Here is a 20362-nt window from a genome sequence, read left to right on the forward strand (position 1 = left end):
TTAATTTGGCTCCCTCGTATGCTCTGTAACCTCCCTGAGCTGAAATGTTTGAAAAGTGTAGCTGGTAGAAGGATAGGATCTACTAACTTCATCTTTCTAAGCAGGTGCTGATAGCAACCTTAAATCTAGCATATGTGCAGAAGCCTTTTGCATTTTTGGGGGTCAAAAGAGAATCAAAACAGACTTTTGAGTCTTTAGGAGAGTAAAAAACAAGCAAACAAACAGTATAAGAAACAAATAGAAATGCTAACTTGTAGATTACTTGCTTGGTTAGCCATTTTCAATAGCTGCAACACAAGCAATAATCTAAGGCGGCACTGGATTGTGTAGAGCGGTCAGCAGGGCATGCTGAGGAGCTGATATGCTGCATGGATGGCACACACTTGTGAATCACAGGGCACTGAAAAAATTGCTTTCCCCAGTCATAGGGGTTGTAACCTGGACTTTGATGATGGCCAAAATTATAAGAGCATCTAGGGTGACTCGGAAGCTCTAAAGCAGAGTGCTAGGGCCCAAAGAGGGCTGGCAGACTGATGAAGCACAGGAACATTTTTTCTGGACCATCAAAACCCTTGGGTTTTTTGGGGTTTGTTTTTTTTTTTTCTTTGTTACCTGAATTAGGAGGCAGGAGCAGTGTAAATTTATTGCAAATGAGAAATAATCTAGTCTTCTTTCAGTCTTTCCTAGGTACCAACTCTTCAGCCACCCTAAGATTCAGACTGTCACAAATTTGATTTCCTATCTCCAGGGTATTAGATGAAGGCAACAAGCTGAGACTGATGGACTCAAATATCTTTTAGAAATCAAACAACTTTTGAAGCAGAGACCCAAAAGTAAAACAAAATGTACTTTTGGTTCAGAGTTTTTCTCTATAAGTTTTTTTTTTCTTTTCATTGTGGTCCCTCATTTCCCCACCCAGACAAAATGCAGCTATGACAACATGGAAATCCCCTGAGCAGCACAGCTCTGATAATAAGATTGTTCAGGTTCAACCAAAATATTATGTCTGAAAGGTCTTTTTCTTTTAGTTTGCTCCAGCTGAGACAGGAAAAAAGCAAAAAAAAAAGATCAAAGTGATAGCCCACTCAATTATAAACAAGACAAATTTAAAGTGAGAAGGTGTCATTTCCGGATAGCAATCAGTTTGCACAGGAGAGCCCTCCTTTAATTATATTTCTGGCTGAAAATGAGGTAGAAATTAGCCTGAGGGTTTCTACAATAATATGATATTGAATATTATTAAGCCAGGTGCTGAAATCCTTAAATAAACCTTTCTAAAGCAAGCCAGGGTTAGGCCTTAGGGATGTGAAGTCACCAGGACCCAATCTCATTGATTCATTTGGCTTCGATAGCTTGGGTCAAGCCTAGGAAATTCAGAAGGGAGAGATGAGTGCTAACTACTCCTAAAATCTGACCAGCTGACTCAGACCACTGAAAGAGGCTGCTTCTTGAAGGGAAGTCATGTGAACAGGGCTTTGACCTGAATAATTCCGTAAGTGAAGTCAAGCGCTTGATCGAGGGTCAGTCAGGCCATGATGCTGCTGCCTTCAGTGGCTCCTTGGCCCCGGCGCCACGTCCAGCTCCTGCTCTGCTTTGTATGAGTGGCTGCTGTGGCCTGGCAGGTCCCTCTCCTGTTTGTGGGTGTGAGGTATCGTACAGGTCTGCTAGGCAGACATCCACTTCCTGCCTCACCTTGGGCTCTTTTTTGATTCAATAAGAGATGTAAATGTATTTAGGAGTTTAGACTTCATCTTTTGAAAGTCTATGTTAGGATGAGATGAATCATGCTCTCCGCTGGCTAGATGGGAGCAAAGCAAGAAAGATTCTGACATAGGACTATACACTGTAAATACCTACATATCGACCAATGAATCCAAACCCATTTTTCTGTATCTACCTAGTCTTAGTGCACCTTCATGGAATGCTTTGGTGGGGAGCCTCAGGGTCCTATTACAAGGAGGGACTTGACAAAGGCATGGGAGTTGTCCATTTCCAGGCAGCCTTGCTAAGCATTCAGGGAAAGGAGGCTGTTTCTTCCCATTAAAGCAGGCCAGAGGAGCCCAGAAGCACACCCTTGGCTACCCATTGCCCCTGCTCAGGGCAGCAAGTGACACCAGAGGACACTCCCTGATGTACTGGCAGAAGGACACTTTTCTAGATACGAGGAATGAGATTTCATCATTTGGGTGAGTGGTTTAAATTATTTCCTTGCAAATGTAAAAGCTGCTGTGGCTTCCCTATTAAGTCTCCTTATTATAGTGTCATCATTTTTCTGTTTGCTTGGGCATTGTTACCAACTTTGCCCTTGGCTCCCTTTATGCCTCCAACATAAAGCATTTTTTGTGCAGCCGGGGCTGTGCCAGAGCTTGCTCTTCTCTTTCAGGTCTTCAGCTCACTCGTAGTTAGCCACATCAGTCAGCCGTGTACATGGCCGTGCATTACGCTCTACTGTGCGTTGGTGTATACAGCCACAGAAAGTGTGTGAAGGAAATATTTAACACCTCTTTATCTTCCGCTTTCTGTGTCTGCTTTGTCCAAAGCCTGAAAAAATGTGAGATGTACCACTTTGTTCTCAGGAGCTAGGTTTTGCAGGATTAGTTTTTTAAATCACAGCTTTTCTGGGTCAGCATTGCCTTATGTGGGACTTCATAGAATCACAGAATAGTTTGGGTTGGAAGGGAGCTTTGAAGATCATCTAGTCCAACCCCCCTGCTGTGGGCAGGGACATCTTGCACTAGGTCAGGTTGCTTAAAGCCCCTTCCAGTCTCACCTTGAATGTTTCCAGTGATGGGGTATCCACAGTTTCCCTGCGCAACCTGTTCTAGTGTCTCACCACCCTCATCATAAAAACTTCTTTCCCTATGTCCAATCTTAATCTACCCTCTTTCAGTTTAAAACTATTGCCCCTTGTCCTGTCACTACAGGCCCTGGTAAAACGTCTCTCTCCATCTTTCTCATAAGTGCCCTTTATACATCGAAAGGCCACAGTAAGGTCTTCCTGGAGCCTTCTCTTCTCCAGGTTGAACAACCCCAACTCTCTCAGCCTGTCCTCGTAGATGAGGTGTTCCATCCCTCTGAATATTTTTATGGTCCTTCTCTGGGCCGGCTCCAACAAGTCCATGTCTTGCTTGTGCTGAGGACTCCAGAACTGGATGCTGTACTCCAGGTGGGGTCTCATTGATAGTGGAGTAGAGGGGGACAATCATCTCTGTCAACCTGCTGGCTGCAGTCCTTTTGATGCTAACACTTAAAGAATAAATAACAGCAATCACAGTGTTTCATAGCTGGAATATTTTTCTCCCTTGGACCTGTGTACCTTCATTGAGAGGAAAGTGGATGAGAGGGCTAAACCATGCTCTCAGGAAAATCAGCAGCAAAAATCCCACTACACAAGCCAGGAGCACTGTCCCTGAAATGTGCTCCTGACTCACTGGACTTGACCAGATTTGGCTTAGTGGGTCAATGGGCCTGATCCAGAAGGTCCTTAGTTTTGAAGTGGGAAGCATATTTCAAAGTAAAAGCTCTGCAAATATCTTCATGCTGGCTTCCTGCTTTCTGCCACTAGTCATCCTTGTCGGCATGTTTACATTTCCCCTTGCCTGCGGTCTCTTTATCAGGCAATGGGTTTGTTCTGCGTTTAGTATAAAGTAAGTGAGCACAGGTTTCGCACACACACATACTGCACACATGCAGCATGCTCAGGATGACACAGATGAGTACAGTGTTGAGCATTTTCGTCTTGTTTCTTCACACCACTTTTGGGGAAAGTGGTTGCACCTCAGCAGATGGTGATGGTGAGTCATTTCATCTTTCCACTCATGTATGATCTTGAAAAACCTGAGTTAAGAGCTCCAAAATGCAACTTTTGGGTTAAGTGTGTTAGGGTTTTAGCCTCCAGTATCTTTGTTTTAGTGCCAGTACCTACGGTGGATGTGGAGCTGGGGGATACCTATTCAATTCCCAATTCTGCTGCCCTTGTAACATCCAAATTTGTATGAAATGAGGGAGACCATACCTGTATGCAGAGGCCATACAGGATCAGACCTGTTAATCCTCTCTCATTGTATCTAGTGTTCGTATGAGGATCTATGGCTGGGAGCGGGGAACTGCTTTGCTCTTTTGCAGTCCATGGTCACTCTGAGCTGCCATCAGAGAGGGGTGAAGTTCTGGCTTCTCTTGCTCTTTGCAGTTTTCCCAAAAGAAATACTTCAATGTACCTCAAACTTGGCCGAAACTGTTCCACTTCAAAAGCCAAACTTTTCCTCTTTAAGCAATTGCATCAGGTATATCTGGGTGATAGTCCCAGTCTCCCTCATAGTAACAGCTCAGCCAGGGGGTTCTCACAGCCCATCACTAAGACCATTCATCCCTTACACAGTAAATAATTATAAATTAATTTAACAGTTTAAATTTAGGCTTATTGCAAATTTCATTATGTCATTTAGAGAAGTGAAAATTATTTAGGAGCATCAAAATGTAAAGAGCAGCAATAAAACCACTGTTTCAGTCTGCTGTCCCTTTTCTCAAAAGGGAACTGAAAAATATGATTTACAGATTCAGTCCCAAATCTGTTAAACTTTTAATTGTCTAACATCAAACAAACAGCAGCGGCAGAGCTTGTTGCACTGTGACTGAAGGACATGGGCAGTGGCTCAGTACTGGTAGTTTTAGGGCTTCACTGTTTAGGAGCAAAACAGTTTGGGGTTTTTAGGAAGAAAATGGCTGTTTTGCTATGCTTTTTCACAGATAGGGAATCTCATTTTCCCTTGTGTGTCATGTAACATGTATGTGTGTGTACATAGGGACATACATACATAAATAGGATATACATGATAAGTTTTTTAGTTAGAAGAAAACAGTGGGTGGCTCAGAACTGCATCTAGCAACCTTGTTTTTGTTATTTGCCTTTTATTTATACAACCTGCAGCTGTTTAGAGCTAGCTTTGTCAGGCAGATATGGTGGTGAATGGCCAGAGCTAGTGCTTTATCACTGGTGTTGCTGAAATCTTCAGGGCTTCCCAAAAGCAGATATGACTGGACCTTTCCTTGTTTTGTCACTAACTTCCAGTAAACCATAGTTTGCTTAGGATTAAAGACAAACAGATTCAGAAAATCCCCACTGAGCAATTAGCAGCCTTTATGATTTCTTTATGAGTCTTGTGGGTTTGGCCAATGAACTAAACAATCCAGGGTGAAATCACCCATAATGGATGTTTGTCTTTCACTCTTTGTCATTCTGACTTGCCCTATGTCCTGGCAAAGTGCTGCCAGCCAATGCAGGTACGAGCTCACTCCTTTTTATGGGCAGAGGAGGGAAACGCTCACTGCAGAATTTGCCTTCATCTCCTTCTTCTTTCTGAGTGGTAGGCTACCTCCCAGATGATGTCCCTCAGCCTGGTGGAGGTTGTGGGCATCCCCAAAAGCCCTGAGAGCTACAAGCAGAGCTAAGAAGGGGCAGCCATGGAGGCACAGGAGGGCATGGACAAGGCGAGCAGGAAACAGCAGGCTGTGGGGTCACATGCGCAGGACAGCTAGCTTCAGTGGTCCTCCTACCCAGGCTTGTATGGTTTGTCCATCCCACACCAAAACTGTTGTGATTAAAATGAGTTCCTCCTGAATCAGATCAGTGCTAGAGATTTCACACTACTCTGTCCATGGAGGCAGTCAGTTCACTGACTTTGGAATTTTGGTAACTGATCATGCAGGTGCTTAGCAGTGCCTTTGGTTTCACATGTTGTTGTTAGTCCTGGCGGCTTCAGAGCTTAAAGCTGAAGCATGACCATAGCTAACATTCTTCTCTTGGTAAAGGCTCATGAGATTCCTGCTGTGATTTGAACCATCCTGCTGGGTGTTGTCCAAACCCAAGGTACAACCATTTCTGTGAAGGCCCTGCCATGGCTGTAGCTACAAGAGCAGTTTTTCTCCAACTAGAATCATTCCATCTCAAGCCCTGCCTTGATTTCAGCACAGCCAGGCTCAGGGCTCTGTCTGGTCTGGGCTTCTCAAGGGAAAAATTATAATCTTGTAAACTTTTAATTGTGTAAAGAGTCCCTAGCAGTGTAAGTCATGCTGGTGTCATCAAAACCATTTGTGTAGCAAACGCATTTGTGCATGGTGGTTCTGAGGTTTAGGGAAGAAGTGTAACTGAGGCTACATGCCTACTTATGTCAGATAAATAAATTGCTGTCAGATCATGGAGGAACCATACCAGAAAAAGTGTTTCAAGTTTCTTACTTAACACCATTCATGCATTTTATTTATCATGTGTTCTATGGCCCATGAATAAGGAACCACATAAATGAAAGTTTAGTGTCAAAGGACAGTCAGCTTTACCAGTCAGCTTTCCTCCTAGTGCAGCACGAAAGGTCCACTATGCCAGTTAAACATTAAACAGCTGTTTGAACTGCAAGACAAAACCTTTTTCTTCCTTTTCATTCTGCTGTCAGCCTGATAGAGAATTAATTAAAATTTCTGTCACTTTTCAGCAAAGCAGTAGTGGACAGCTGAAAGATTTTTTTTTCTGATATGCCATTTATTAATATGATGATTACTAGTTTTGTGTGTTTATGCAAAATCCAGTATATGTAGTTTGCATCTACGGAGGGCACCAAGCAGTCTCTCTCTTATATAAAGGATAATCGGTTATCCTAATTCATAAGTTTTAATGTTGTCTTGAGGTAGCTATGAGTATAAATAAGCCAGTCTCCTGGTAGTTGCAGGTAAAGTCTCAGAGAGCCATAAAATGTCACATATGTCTGCCTGTGAGCTTTGGGTGCATCCATCTATATAAAATATGGGTTTTTTCCATTTTATGCAGATCCATTTCAGCTTACTTGTTATCCCCTGAATTTTGAATATATGTATATCTGTATGCACACGCTTTTACTCACAAATATGTAGCTTTATGTAATACACATTTCTGTACAGAGGGCTCAGGGCTGCATTGGTCAAGACTCTCACCTGTGTGAAACAGCTGCAGGGCTTGTTCTAGGGTTGTACTGGCCTCTGTGTGTCTCTCTTGAACGTGATGGTCAAATGGCTTTGTAGAGTACCTGCTTTGTCCATGTATGTGCTGCACAGGTTATTCCCTCAAAGCAGCAGTGCTGGTGGAAGACATGGCATTTCACTGTCTTTCAGGGAGAGCTGGGACAGAGCACAGCAGAGGTGCAGTGAGAAGGGAAGACCGATAGCTTCTTTTTAGTGCTGGTTGCTCACAGTAGCAAATGACCATTAAATCTTAACATGGGGGATAGATCTGCTTCTGGGTTCTGGACTAGTGCAGCAGCAGATGCTGCTGTCCCTCCTGTTGCCCTCCATGGGTGCTGGTGGCAGCAGCCCCCATCCTAGCCCCTGCTTGTACTGCTTTTGCAATTTTTACAGCATTCCTGACTGACTTCTGAATTTCTTCTTATTCAAAACCTGACTCCAGATGCACCTCAGCTCCAAGGTCAGGAGGAAACACAGCAGATAGTGACCCTGTGGGGTGATGGTCTTTACTTACATTTTTAAAGCAATCAAAAAACTCTCCCCTGCTTTCTCCCTGCTGTCAAACCATGACCATTTTCAATCTTCAGATGTGCTTCCACAGTAGATGAGGTCTGGGTCTCCCTGTATGCTGGCAGGATTAGCCAGGGATCACACAACATCACTGGCAGGAGTATGAATTACAGAATCCAGGTAGCTGGTCACTCCTCAGTGATCCGGTTCACCCAGGTGGGTGACATCAGAGATGACCGTCATTTTCTCTGGGAGGGATTTTCCACTGGAAATGTTTCCACAGGCATTTCCCCACACTGTTTGTGAGTGTGAGTCACTGATATTCCTGGAGCAGCCAAGTTCTTGTTCTCGCTGTGGCAGGTGCCCCGCTTGGCAAGAACACGTCTGAGGAGTGCGTAGCAGAGGACCAAGGGGACAAGGAATAGTCCCTGGACACAAGGAAGAGGGTGTGTATCATCACAGCTACTCTTAACCTCCAGTAAAAGGAGACAGAGGCATTCCTGCCCTGAGGATTCACTCAAGGGATCATGGCAATAACCCTTTCCCTGTCCGCTCAGCTATGGTGGGTGAGATTTCATAAAATGAGGCTGAACTGGCAGTTTCCGCTGGAGAGGACTCCTCTCAGAAGCATCAGTTTTTGCTTCATTGACCTCATACCTGCCAAGTGTAGGACTTGAGACATACGATCTTAGTCAAATCGCAATTGTTTTATTAGTCATCGAAGCAAATTTGCAGGAAGCCACTCATTCTGGCAGAAAGTCTGAGCTTTCCCTCCTAAGCCCAAATTTGTGACATTTCAGAAAATTTTGCAGTACATCAAAATGGGGCTTACTTGCCTCATGACACCAAAATACTCTTGCTTTCCTAAAACCACCCATATAATTTTCCAGTCTTCTCAGGAACCTGCTGACAGGCCAGACCTTGACAGCATGGGCAGGGGCAGAGCCAGGGCAGGAGGATGCTGCTTGGGTGCTCTCGGCTGTCTGCAATGCTGCTTGTCCTGATGTAGGTGCAGCAAGGACATGCGTTCTCAGCTGTGGGCCTGCCACTTCAGAGCTAGTTTCAGGCTGTCCTGAGCTGAAATTCCCATACAAGTAGTTCCCACTGAAACTAGCCCTTGCTCTTGAGCAGATGTTAGCCTTGAGCATGAGCCCCAGACACCTGTGGCAGTAACCATGTGGAGTATATCCCGTAGTGAATGTTTCTGTTCTGTTTATTTCCAAGAGTGTTTTGGTCCTGAACCTAAATATTCTGCTTTTCAACAGGCATCATGAACATGTCTTGCTCCCCTCCGCATGCCCAAGGATAACAAACAGCATTTTGTGGTTCCTAATATGAAAACCTGTGTGAGAGAGTTTTGAGATGATTTTCAGATGGAGTAGTCCTGCTTTTATCTTGGTATAAAGTTTATCATTAGCTTTTAAAAAGGTAATTCCCCTATCTCTGGGTCAAACTTAGGAGGAATTCAACTGTAGGGCAGACAATATATTGTCTCTGTTTTGCACTTGACACCAGGAATTTTTCAAGAGGTTTCCAGGTCACCATCAGTGTCCTCTTTGCCCATGATTAACAGAAAAGAACAGACACAGGGTGTCTCATCTGACCAAATCATCTGTGACACTGTCTTTTCATAGTTCACAGACCGATGATGCAGAATGTACCTTCGTGCATGGTAAGTGGGTGGGCTTCACTGGCATGCAGGGAGAGAAATCTTGAAAGGTCCAAATGTCTTTTAATTTAATTTTGAACAAGCTTTCTTTGCTTCTGACAAAACAGGTGGGTTGATCCTTTTCATTTCAGGCAACCACATAAAGAAACCATCTCCTATACAGTGGAGCTGCAAATCAAATACGCGCATGGGTTTGCTTCAGTAACTTCCTGTGAATCTCTCCTTAGGAACTTTTGGAGATGACGAACCAGACAATTTTGACATTGACTGCTTCAGCCAGCTGGAATTTAAGGATTCCTATAGCAGCCTGACCTGCAATTTTACTGATCTGCCTCCTCACAACACTAACTATACCCTGTCCCTGTGGTAAGTGCTGTCATTCCATCCTTTGGTAAATTTCTGGGAAGCAAAATGCCAAGCACTAGTGAGTCACGTTGCCATACACTGGGAAATAAAGGCAGCAAATCCAGACAAAATTCTGTTTCAGAGTTTTACCAAGTTTGAATACTATATTCAGCAAAGAAGAAGAGAACAGAAACAGAACATAACTCCCTAATAAGAAAAAAAAATGAGCTGGGAGGGTCCATAAAGGGCATTATAATGTCTCAGATAGTCCTGATCTTGCCTCTGTTGCTCTGGAACATCTGTAATTAGGGATGTAGCCCAGCATGAACTGGGAGCAATTTTTCCTTTAAATTAAATGGTATTTTAAAAAAACCTAACCTAGCCTTTTTCAAGTGAAAAATAAAAATGTTTTTGAAGAGGCAAATTCTTTCCACAGAAAATTCTTTGCCAAGAAAGCTAATTTTCCACTGCTGGGAAAATGCCTTTATCTAGGTCAAGACAGAAATTGAGCAATTGTCTTCACACACACAGACATGCCAAAAAACTGCTAGGATGAGTATACGAAAACCCAACAGTTTCCAAGCACATCAATCATCTCCACTTCTCATCAAGGCCTTGAAACTCTTTTCCACCTTTTTCTTAACTGATGCACCTAGTTGAAGCAGCTCAGATTTTGGTTCTTTAGCATACTTCTGCTTTTCCCTTAGCCTGTTTTTCCTGAAACTGAAAGTTCTGCAGAAGCCAGCAAAAGAAGTGGATTTTTTTTCCTTTCTTGCTATTCTAATAATTACTATTTTTTCCCACCCAGTTTACTAGAATTTTTCTATTTGCATGGGATTTATTCTGGATTTTGACTGAAATTTTATGACAGTCCTCAAACATGGCAGTCACACAGATGGAGGAACACACAGATATATTTCCATCTCTGAAACTGTGCCATATGACTCCTTCATGGCCTGGCTGATGCTGACCCTGTATTTGCTAGCACTTCAGTCAATAAGCAATTTATCTTCTGTAAGCACTCAAATCTATTCCCCTATATTTAAAAATAGCAGCCATGAGATAATTTCTAAAAATACAAAGGTTTTAGCACTTATGTCTCCAATTTAATAATTGCATTTTTTTCTTGGAGAGCTCCAGGACTCTTACTGTGACTCACATCACTTGATTATTGTCCTCAAAGACCACATGAAAAAACATTACCAATCTTTTAAACTCCTTATTTGCATAGCATTTTTTCTTATTTCACATGGAGTCTCACTTCAGTTAACGTGAAATGAGCAAACAGGATTCACCCCTTACTATGTTATACTAAGACTGAGAAGAAATTAACATGGTGTCACTTTGGTCAACAGTACCAAGGAAGACAGCAATTATGTGTGTTTCAATATGAAGAAACAGGAAGATGGGTATTTCTTACAGTTCACTGATATACTCTCAAATAAAGACATTTGCATGAACTCTGAGACGAAGAGAAGGGTCTGCAGGAGTCTGATTGTAACTGACATTGGTAAGACACTTAACATTTTGGACGTTTTTAAGATCTAGGGGTTACTGGGGGAAAAACTAGCCCAGTGCAAAGCCTAAGCGTCAACCTGGATGACAAAGAGGCAGTATAAAATAGTGTCCTAGCAGGGCAGGGAGCCTGGAATGGGGTGTTTGCAGAGTGTAGTGTTCCCCATGCTTCAACGCCAAACATTATTATCTTCCATTTAAAATGTGCAGCTGAATTCTGGCTTATTGTAACATTCTGCCCAGACTGAACCACGTGCATGGGCAAAGCAGGGACATTTTGTTCATCTCTTAGAAGGGATTGTGCAGTTTCAGGACTGACCACCCCAGAGCTAGTGTGTGCTTGGTAGCAAGGTTGCAAGATCTCACTTTTTTTACACCTTGCTTCTTAGTGGAACCTGTTGTCTGACATGCTTAGCCATCCCACAGCGCAGAAGGGACACCAAAAACCCATGAATGGGCTCGTCAAAGCCACATTGGTGACATTCCTGAGCCAAGAAACAGGGAACCCAGGGGAAGAGGGGTCATTAGGAATTATCCCTCATGGAAGCTGGTCTCATTCAAGGGCTGCAGAGACTCCCATGCAGGGCAACTCTGTTCTGCTCTGGTGACAGATTGTTTTGCCTTCCTTTGGCAGTAGGCACTACAACATCCCTTTACTATGAAACATTTCTGCCCAGTCCAACAGTTTTGTAATAACCTTACATTACCTCTCAGTTTATGGATCAGCCTGGACCATCTCTGGTAGTCTCTCCTCTAGAAACTGCAGGTTCTACATGGAAGTGTTATGTATTTGGGGCTGCAGAAGGAGTGGACATAATTTCTGGCTACATGCATTTTCCTGAGAGGAGAGAGGTGTGGGTTCTGTGTTCCAATGAGACTGATGTACTTCACATGGTGCATTCTGGAAGCCTAGTGGCACAGACACAAGCCTCTGCAGACCTCAGGAACATCCAGCTCAGGCACAGCTTGGGGAGAGTCCTGAGGGCTTGAACTTGAATGGATCCAAGTTCATTTTGAACTTGATATATTTGCACAGATGGTCATTTGACAGAGTCTCCTGCAGACCAGGTCAGGCGTGGGTTCATAGCAAGGGCCTGAAGCCACAGCCCCCTATGCTATATCTAACACTGTCGTATTTTGTCCCTTCCTGTGTCCCACCACCCTGATGGCCACCGGCAGTTGTACCTGTACCCAGTTTGCTCCTCAGTGACTTCCTCTCAGAGCAGCAACAGGTTTTGTCATGGTCTCTCCATCTCAGACCACTGGTTAGAGAAACTGAATTTCAGGTCTTCCAGCAGTGTCACTGCAGGGGTGAGCATGCTCAGGAATTGCTTTGGAAGACTAAATGTCACATCCCTAGGAAGGACTATCCCTGCTGGTCGTGCTGCTGCTCCAGCACATCAAAACCAAGCCCCTCTCAGGACCAAGATGTAAGGATGAGCTGGGGCTCAGCATGAGGGTCACCCAGCTCAGCCAGCCCTCGCTCAAGTCTCTCTGCAGGGAGTGTAACTTGAAGTGGTCGTGTTTCTCCTTTTCAAAACCTGTTTATTTTGTAGTAACATTATTCTACTCCTGCTATATCCTTGTTTGTTATCATTTGCAGTTAAGCCTGAAGTACCATTTGATATAAACATCACATACCAAAAAGAGGCAAATGAGTATCTTATTCATTATAGTACACCACACTCGTGGAAGAAATACTTAAAGGACAAATTAATACACCAAACAGCCTATCGGCAGGAAGAAGGTACTTGGAAGGTAAGTGATGTGAGTTTACACTAATTTCCAAAATTAAACAAAAACCAAAATTAAATTAAAATTAAACAAAATTAAATCTGCATTTCTACAGTTCTCTAGAAGAAAACTTGGAAAGGTGCAATATTTGGCATTTGGAAAGCTCACTAGTCAAAACAATTCCATACTGACAGCACCCATGTCTGTTAGACACTTCTCTGGGCTTACAAAGTTTAATTTCTTTGGGCTTTACAGTGGGAAGAGAAGATATAATGTAACAAACCACCCTAATTGTTCAGATGGCTTGCTCTTTGCTGTGGTGGCTTTGCTCTTATTTTCTGCGCTCATCAGTCAGTAAATCGTTTGACCCCTTTTCTTGTTTAGTGACAGTTTCTTCATGTCCCTTTTTCAATGATCTCTCCAGGCTTAGGGCGCAGCCCTGCAGGTCTCCCACCCTCAGACCATGTTTCAGGCTGCAGCTGCCTGTGAACTGGATCTGGTTTGGCTGCTGGGACCTCTGTGTCCCCTGTCACAAGAACAGCCATGCAAACACTGGTTCAGATGGGAGTGTTTGAAAGCTTGGGCTATACCTGATTTTTACAGAGGGAACACAGAGGAACTGTAACCAGAAAAAGAAAAGGATTTAGGCAATGAAATACCTTGAAATGAAGAGCACCAGAGCTGCACTATGGGATTTCTGCTTCTTTCCTGTAGCTCCCCTTTCAGTTGTCTTTTATACTACACAAATGTATTGTTTCCCCTCTCTCTTCTGAGCCTTCCCAGGGAAGCGTGTATTTCCCACTGCAGTGTCAGCAGTAGCAAAGCACAGGTAATACTTCCAGCTGTTTTCCAAAGAACTTTTACCTGGTTTTAGTTTCTCTTCTCAATACTGTCTGGACTACCTTGCTGTTAAACTAGACTGAGACACAGACCAAACAACACAGTACCTCAGAGATGCACTGCATCTCACACATTTTGCTGAAACTGAAAGATACAGTTCCTGTGTCTTCTAGAAAAATAACTGGATTTTTTTGTGTGTGTTTAGACAATAGAGTCACCATACCTTCAGGTAAAACTACTGGGGAAAAACCTCAAAAATGATGTATCATATGAAGTGAAAGTACGTTCACAGCCCAATGGAGATTATTTTAAGGGCACGTGGAGTGAATGGAGCACTTCCAAGAGCTTCAGGACCGCAAAGGAGCCACATTCTGCAGAGAGCTGTAAGGGCAGAAAGCACTTTGGTCCACCTGAAAGAAAGCAGATCCGGGACCTTGGTTCCCTGGCCAGTCTTGGCAGCAGCAGTGATGAGATCGTGGGGAGGGAAAAGCCTCTGGCCACAGCAGGGTCAGCACTCGCAGGCACCAGGCACCCCAGAGGAGATGACCCAGAAAGAATGCTTTATTGGTCTGGCCTGGGGCTGACTCTCTATGTGAAGTTAAATCTCACTCAAGGGTGATAAGATCAGATGAAGAGCTACTGTAAGGGCATGAGGGGGATGCAAAGGGAGGTGAGGGCTGACTTACTCCTGCTTGCTGCCTGCTGGCATGCAGGGAGAAGGTCCAGTTCGCACTGAGTGTTTTAGAAAAAGAACAAAGAGCAGTGAAACATGGCCCATTCCAGGGCCCTGGATTTGTGTGCAAACATGGCACTTTAATCACAAATACAATAAGGGATAAAAATCTCAACATTGCACTTGCAAACATGAATAATTCTTATGGTCCATTGGGTCCCTTCAGTCCCCAGGGATACCTTGGCATTACTTGTATTCAAAGTCACTTCAGTGCCGCTGTAAGGAGGCAGCAAGTGGTGGTTTCAACATTCTGGAAGCGACAGCAGACTTCAAGCTGCTTTAATCCAACCTGGGAACCCAGCTTGGAGCTCAGCCAAGTGCTGATGCTCTGGCAGCCTACCTCTTTCCTCCTTCAGGGAGGCAGGACAAATGCACCACTGCACCAGTCCAATGATAGGAAAGTGCAATGCTTAGCATCAATTCCTAATTTATTGTCTGAAAAGACATTACAGTTATGGTAGCATAATAGTGAGATCTCTACGTGCATTTGTTGATGTTCTTTGTTTTTCTTTAGATAGCAGCATGGTCGTCATTATAGTCTCCATCGTGGGATTCATGCTATTCATTGTCATGATTGTCCTGATCGTAACTTTCTGGGAAAACAGGTAATCTAAATCTCTTTGTATTAGAAAAAGTGTTGGAAGCCAATCCTGTTCTGACAGTGTTATTGCTTTCCCTGTATATTTGTGAACATCTATATCAAGCTGAAGGCAAGCAAAGAGTAGAAGTGGGCAACACAAGACAGGGTGTTGGCAGGCAGAAGATGACCTGCCACTTTGAGCAGGCTTCAGTCTTGGGCTTGAAACACTGGGACCTTTGGGGAGCTGAAGTGACCACAAAACACAGTGCTGGTGTCTCACTGGAGGTAAATTTGACTTAAAAGCTTCAAGCAAGATCCAGAAAAAAAAGCAACCTGTGGCTTTTAGTAAAGTCCCAAGAGGTGTGGAAACAGTATACTGGGGAGATTGCCTCTTTCCCTTTCATAGGCTGAGTCAGCAGGGTGTTTGCTCTAAAGTGTTTTCAGAAGCAACAGGGCAGACCTCTCTGCAACAACAGCGGGATGGCATCAGTCACAAGCCCAGCCAGGTCCACATCTAGCCAGCCATGTGGTGAAACCAGGTTCTACATCCCTCACCAAAGCAGTCACAGCAGAAGTGGGACTGGAGATACATTCATTACACAGGCAGTCCTTTGTCTGCATAGGGTTTTTTTCTCATATATTGGCTACCCAGCAGTAGATAGATAGCTGTAAATAAATCTTTTAACACATGAATATATAAATGCTTATATAGAATAGATGGTTGACAAATTTAAGAAAATGAACAGATATGTAGATAATCGGGTGAAACCAGAATTTGAAGTGTAAAAGTCCCAAGTTTAACCATAGAAGATTAACCCTTTGCAAGGCAGAAAGCCCAGGGCTGTTCAGTGGCATTCAGAACAGCCCATCCATGACAGCCAGCTCCACTCACATCCAAAGAGGTGGCTGCATGTGAGCTGTGTTTTGGGGACAACACTTGGGCTGTGCTAACTCCTGAATTACACATGGGGATTGTCTGGGAGTGTGCTAGTTCACCCCAGACAAGCCATGCCAAGAACAATTTTAATAATTAAATGATTTAGACACTGGAGTTATCTGCCAGGGGATATTCCCTGGTGCTGTTTTACTTGCAAGTATAGATGTGGCCTGAGATTTCTAACTCTTGCTTTTTACTGTTGCTGAGCACCTGCAGTTCTTTAAATTTTCTAGAAGTTCTGCCTATGTAAAACTGCTGAAAAAACAGGCTTTTAGATGGTGAGACTTTCTGAACACAGAGATTTCCCTTCTAAAAAGAAGAGGGTTTTATACATTTGTGTATATATATGCAAGTATATGGACACGTATACAAAACAAAATATATATTCATATATATCTATAGCTATATTTATATCACTGCAACACTGAATGTCTGTCAGGCAGTATTCTCCAGGTGCATCATAGATGAGGGCTTCCAGCAGCACAACATGAGAATTTTGCTAATCAAGGCATAAAAATGAGACTTGTGGGACAAAGCTACAATACAGATATCTGAAGCACAGATAGCCAGCCAAGGAGTGGGATAATGTGCAGTTCTTTGACTTATGTAAACATGCAGAGGCAAATAGCAGCGAATTTGCACTTTAACCACAGCATCTTTTTTCACTTGCAGAAATTGGTTTCCCCATGCAAAACCCTGTTAACACAGCTAGATGCAAATAAGCTCTTCGCCAGCATAATTTGCTGCCTTCCCAACACTTGGTGTTTTCCTTTAACTGTGATGCTTTGTGCATGCAGAAGTACAATGACTATTCAGTGACCTTTATAAATCCTGCTGTCTTTGTTTTATTCTGAGACTTCTCTGTCATTTTTCTGGGTAATGCAAGGCAGCCCTAAGGCTTTGTGAGAATTAGTACAAATGATGCAATATGAACCTCTGATATCTCAACGTGTACCTCTTCTGCTGCTGTTGAACACCTTTTTGTCTACTGTTGCTGTTTCAGGATCAAGCCTGCTGTGTGGCCAAACCTTCCTGATCATAAAAAAACGCTGGAGCAACTATGCAAGAAGCCAAAAAATGTATGTACTTCTACTGTTGTTTTCCCCTGAGTGTAGACTATTGGGAACAAAACTAACACTCAGGACAGAGAGTACATGCATTTGCTGCATGAACTGGGACATCTTTCAGATATTCTATATTCCACTGAAGAAAGCCCACATCTGCAGAGGCAGATGCGAGTCAAGGGTATGGAAATTAGAGACAATTCAACTAGTGCCTGAGCTTTGACTTGTGCAAAGTAACTACAGAGGGCTAGAGAACTTGCTATATGAAGAAAGGTTGAAGGAATTGACTTCGTTTATAGAAAAGAGGAAGCTCAGAGTGGGGACTACTAATCACAACCTTCCAATATGTGAAGTGTAGGTAGAGAGATGGTGGAGGTGCTCTCACCACAAGGTTGCATGGTGACAGGGCCAGAGGCAACAGGCATGTGTTGCTTCAGGGCCAACTTCACCTGGTTAGAAGAAAAAGATCTTTCTCCATGAGAATAATTGAACATTGTGTAGGTTGCCCAGAGAAGAGGTAGGTTCTCCCTTGTTGGAGATGTTCAAGGCTTGGCTTGATAGAGCTCAGGATAACCCAATCCAGGTCCTGCTTCTGGCAGAAGGTTGGACCAGTTGGACTCCAGAGGTCTTTTCCAAATGAGACACTTCAATGATTCTATGAAACTGTGACCATGGGGCTGGATGGGGACCCTTTGCAAACATCCCTGGTGATGCCCATGTACCCTTGCACAGGCAGCAGAGTTGCTCATACACCATGCAGCACATGATGCCAGACACAAGCCAGATCGATAAATGTTACAAACCATAAGGTGTGGGATTAACCCACTGCCTTAAAACTATGTGTCTAGTGCACTTTTTCACTAAGAAACTCATCAGCACTGTTGTCTCCAGTTGGTACATTATTAGAGTGTTCTTAATTTAATAAGAGATTTAAGACAACTCTCCCACCCCCATGCTCCCCAGTGCAGGGATTCCTAATATGTTTCAGGAAGTCATGGCAAACTTTACCTCCCTCACTGCTAAATTAGGAAGGTAAAACTGAAAGGAACTGCCTGGGTTGGCACACTCATTCCTGTGAAATGACAGGCATGCAATAGATGCGTAGCTCAGAAAAGTCTCTGAAAGACCAGTTGCCACCACATTGCATAGAGCATAAAAAGCTCCCAGTGGTGCTGCCTGCAGGACGCCACTGGATTGATTCAGATTAATATGGAAAAGGATTTTAAGACACGTGATGGTTTACTCTTGCTAACCTATTGTTCAGCCAGCTCTGGATTTCGGAATTAAAGAAATAATAAATACCCTCCTAAAATCAAATTAATTATCAAAGTACCTTTTCTCTTAAACTAATACCAACTGTTAACTGTGCTGTTCCTTTTGCCATGCAGAATTTTGATATAAGCTTTAACCCAGAGAGTTTTGGTTACGTTCATATCCATAAAGTGGATGGCATTCGAGCAAAAGCTGAACTGGAAAATTTTCTGCAACCATCAACTACTCCAGAGACCACCCTTCCAGGAAAATTTAGAAGCGGATCAGACCTGAAGATGATCCCTGTGATGACAGACAAAAGCAACCTAAATCTGTCTGTGACTTACGGAGGAATCTGGCCAGCTGAAGCTCTACACAGACTCCTGGGTACCCACCAGTCTGCAGCCACTGAAGGAAACTGTGGCTCCAGCACATACGAGGTGTGCCACAGCAATGGAGTGCCCCTGTGCGATGATGGCTTCAATGTTTCCTCCACTCCGCCACCAGATCCCTCTGGCCAGCCGGGATCAGAGCCCCTAAATGGTGACACCATATCCCAGATGCTGCCTACCAGTGAAATGAGGTCACCAAACAACGAGGAAGCCTATGTCACAATGTCCAGCTTCTACAAAATTCAGTAAACCTTACAGGAATGAAAGTGTACTGCTTTTTTCTCTAACACAAGCAGGACACTGAAGCTTTTGGGTTTTTTTTCCTGCATCCCGTGAGTTCCCATCTCTGCAACACACCCTGCTCACAGTGCAATGCTATACCTGCAAGAAAGTGGGTTCCTCCACATTTCAATGATAAAACGCCTAACCTCAGCTCTCAATATGCCGGTAGCAATCTCCACTGCAGCAGAAGTTAAATTTAATTCAACCTGACTTTAATCTTCAGATCTGATTAATCCAGCACAATGACACTGCAGTCCTATCTGGAGATCACAGCATGTCTCGTAGAAGTTAATGAACTCTTCTGTCAAACTCTTGGGTGCAGAGTTAAGCTCTTATTAATGCCTAAGTAAGAAATACAGAAACAAATTGAAGTTAAATAGAATCCAATCTCTTTTAAACAGTGATAAGTCAAGAGTAACTCCTCTGCCATCAGTGGAAGTCCGTGAGTTTGCAGAATGCCAGTGGATGAGAATTGCTATTAAGCATTAGTTGCCTGGGGATTCAGGAGCTTGGTCACCTCAAAAGGAGTTTGCTGACCCCGCAGGAAAAAAGGCACATGGACTCACTTTAAAAAAATGTTTTCTCAGACTGATTTTTTTTGAGAGAGACAGAGAAAGAGAGATTAAAACAAAGTGAAACTCTACATGCCATTACTTTTGCTGTTGGTAAAGATCTGCCCTGGAGCCAATTTTAGGATCCATAGGTAATTCTGCTAGTGCTATATATTAAAGATCTTCAGTATTTCATGTACTAGCAACGCTTACCTAAGAAAACAAACCAAAAATAAATGAAAAGCGAAGTCCCATCTCTTCCTATAAACTGAATTTGGGCTGTAAAATGCATGATGCTGTCTTTCCCTGCAGCTGTCATGCAACCATTAGTGCAGCCTGTTAGTACTTTCCAGGACAGAAAGGCTGAGCGGACCATGTTTTTTTATTAGCATTATTCCCAATGGCTGTGGCTGCTTGAGAATTCTTTTAATTTGGTCAGGCCATGTTTTCATGCAACATCTGTTCTAGGAAAATGGATGGAACATCATGGATCCTGCCAGTGATTAGAAGACATTTTATTTTTTTTTAAAAGTACCTTGCAACTTGCCCTACACGCTGCTACGCAGAGATGGCTGAGCTGCTTCACAGTCCATCTGGGATGCTGCGCATCGAGGAGCACACGCTTGCAGATAAAGCTGTTGCAGCCACATGGTTCCATAACTGCCAAGCAGTTTGGTCATGAGAAATCCAAGCCACTTTGCTGTGCTGTGGGACTGGGGTTCACCCCACTGTGCAGTCTCAGTTCCTCTAACTGTTTGAAATTCTACTTTACTGAAATGTGTTCACATTCCTAGAATCTAAGGCTAAAAGGTGTCATCTCTCATACTCAGAGCTGCTCAATTTTTTTTCTGACTGGTAATAGTCTTTGAGATCTCGCTGTATTTGATGTACCCTGCTGAAGGAAAAGAGCTCTCTCAAGACAGATATCCACCCTCTCCACCTCCACCTGATGCCAGGGAAACCTTCAAATGG

General features: G+C 43.4%; 1 protein-coding gene across 1 annotated transcript; it reads left to right on the forward strand.

The window, feature by feature from the left end:
* The first annotated feature begins 3575 nt into the window (after positions 1 to 3575).
* IL7R (interleukin 7 receptor) lies at positions 3576 to 19912 on the forward strand. Its single transcript, XM_009513643.2, has 8 exons — positions 3576 to 3794; positions 9394 to 9532; positions 10867 to 11021; positions 12630 to 12784; positions 13806 to 13983; positions 14848 to 14938; positions 16854 to 16929; positions 18303 to 19912. The coding sequence occupies exons 1-8, from the start codon at positions 3695 to 3697 to the stop codon at positions 18804 to 18806; spliced, it is 1398 nt and encodes a 465-aa protein (XP_009511938.1). The 5' UTR covers positions 3576 to 3694; the 3' UTR covers positions 18807 to 19912.
* The last annotated feature ends 450 nt before the right edge of the window (positions 19913 to 20362 follow it).

This window comes from Phalacrocorax carbo, chromosome Z, assembly GCF_963921805.1.
Source record: "Phalacrocorax carbo chromosome Z, bPhaCar2.1, whole genome shotgun sequence".
NCBI lineage: Eukaryota > Metazoa > Chordata > Aves > Suliformes > Phalacrocoracidae > Phalacrocorax > Phalacrocorax carbo.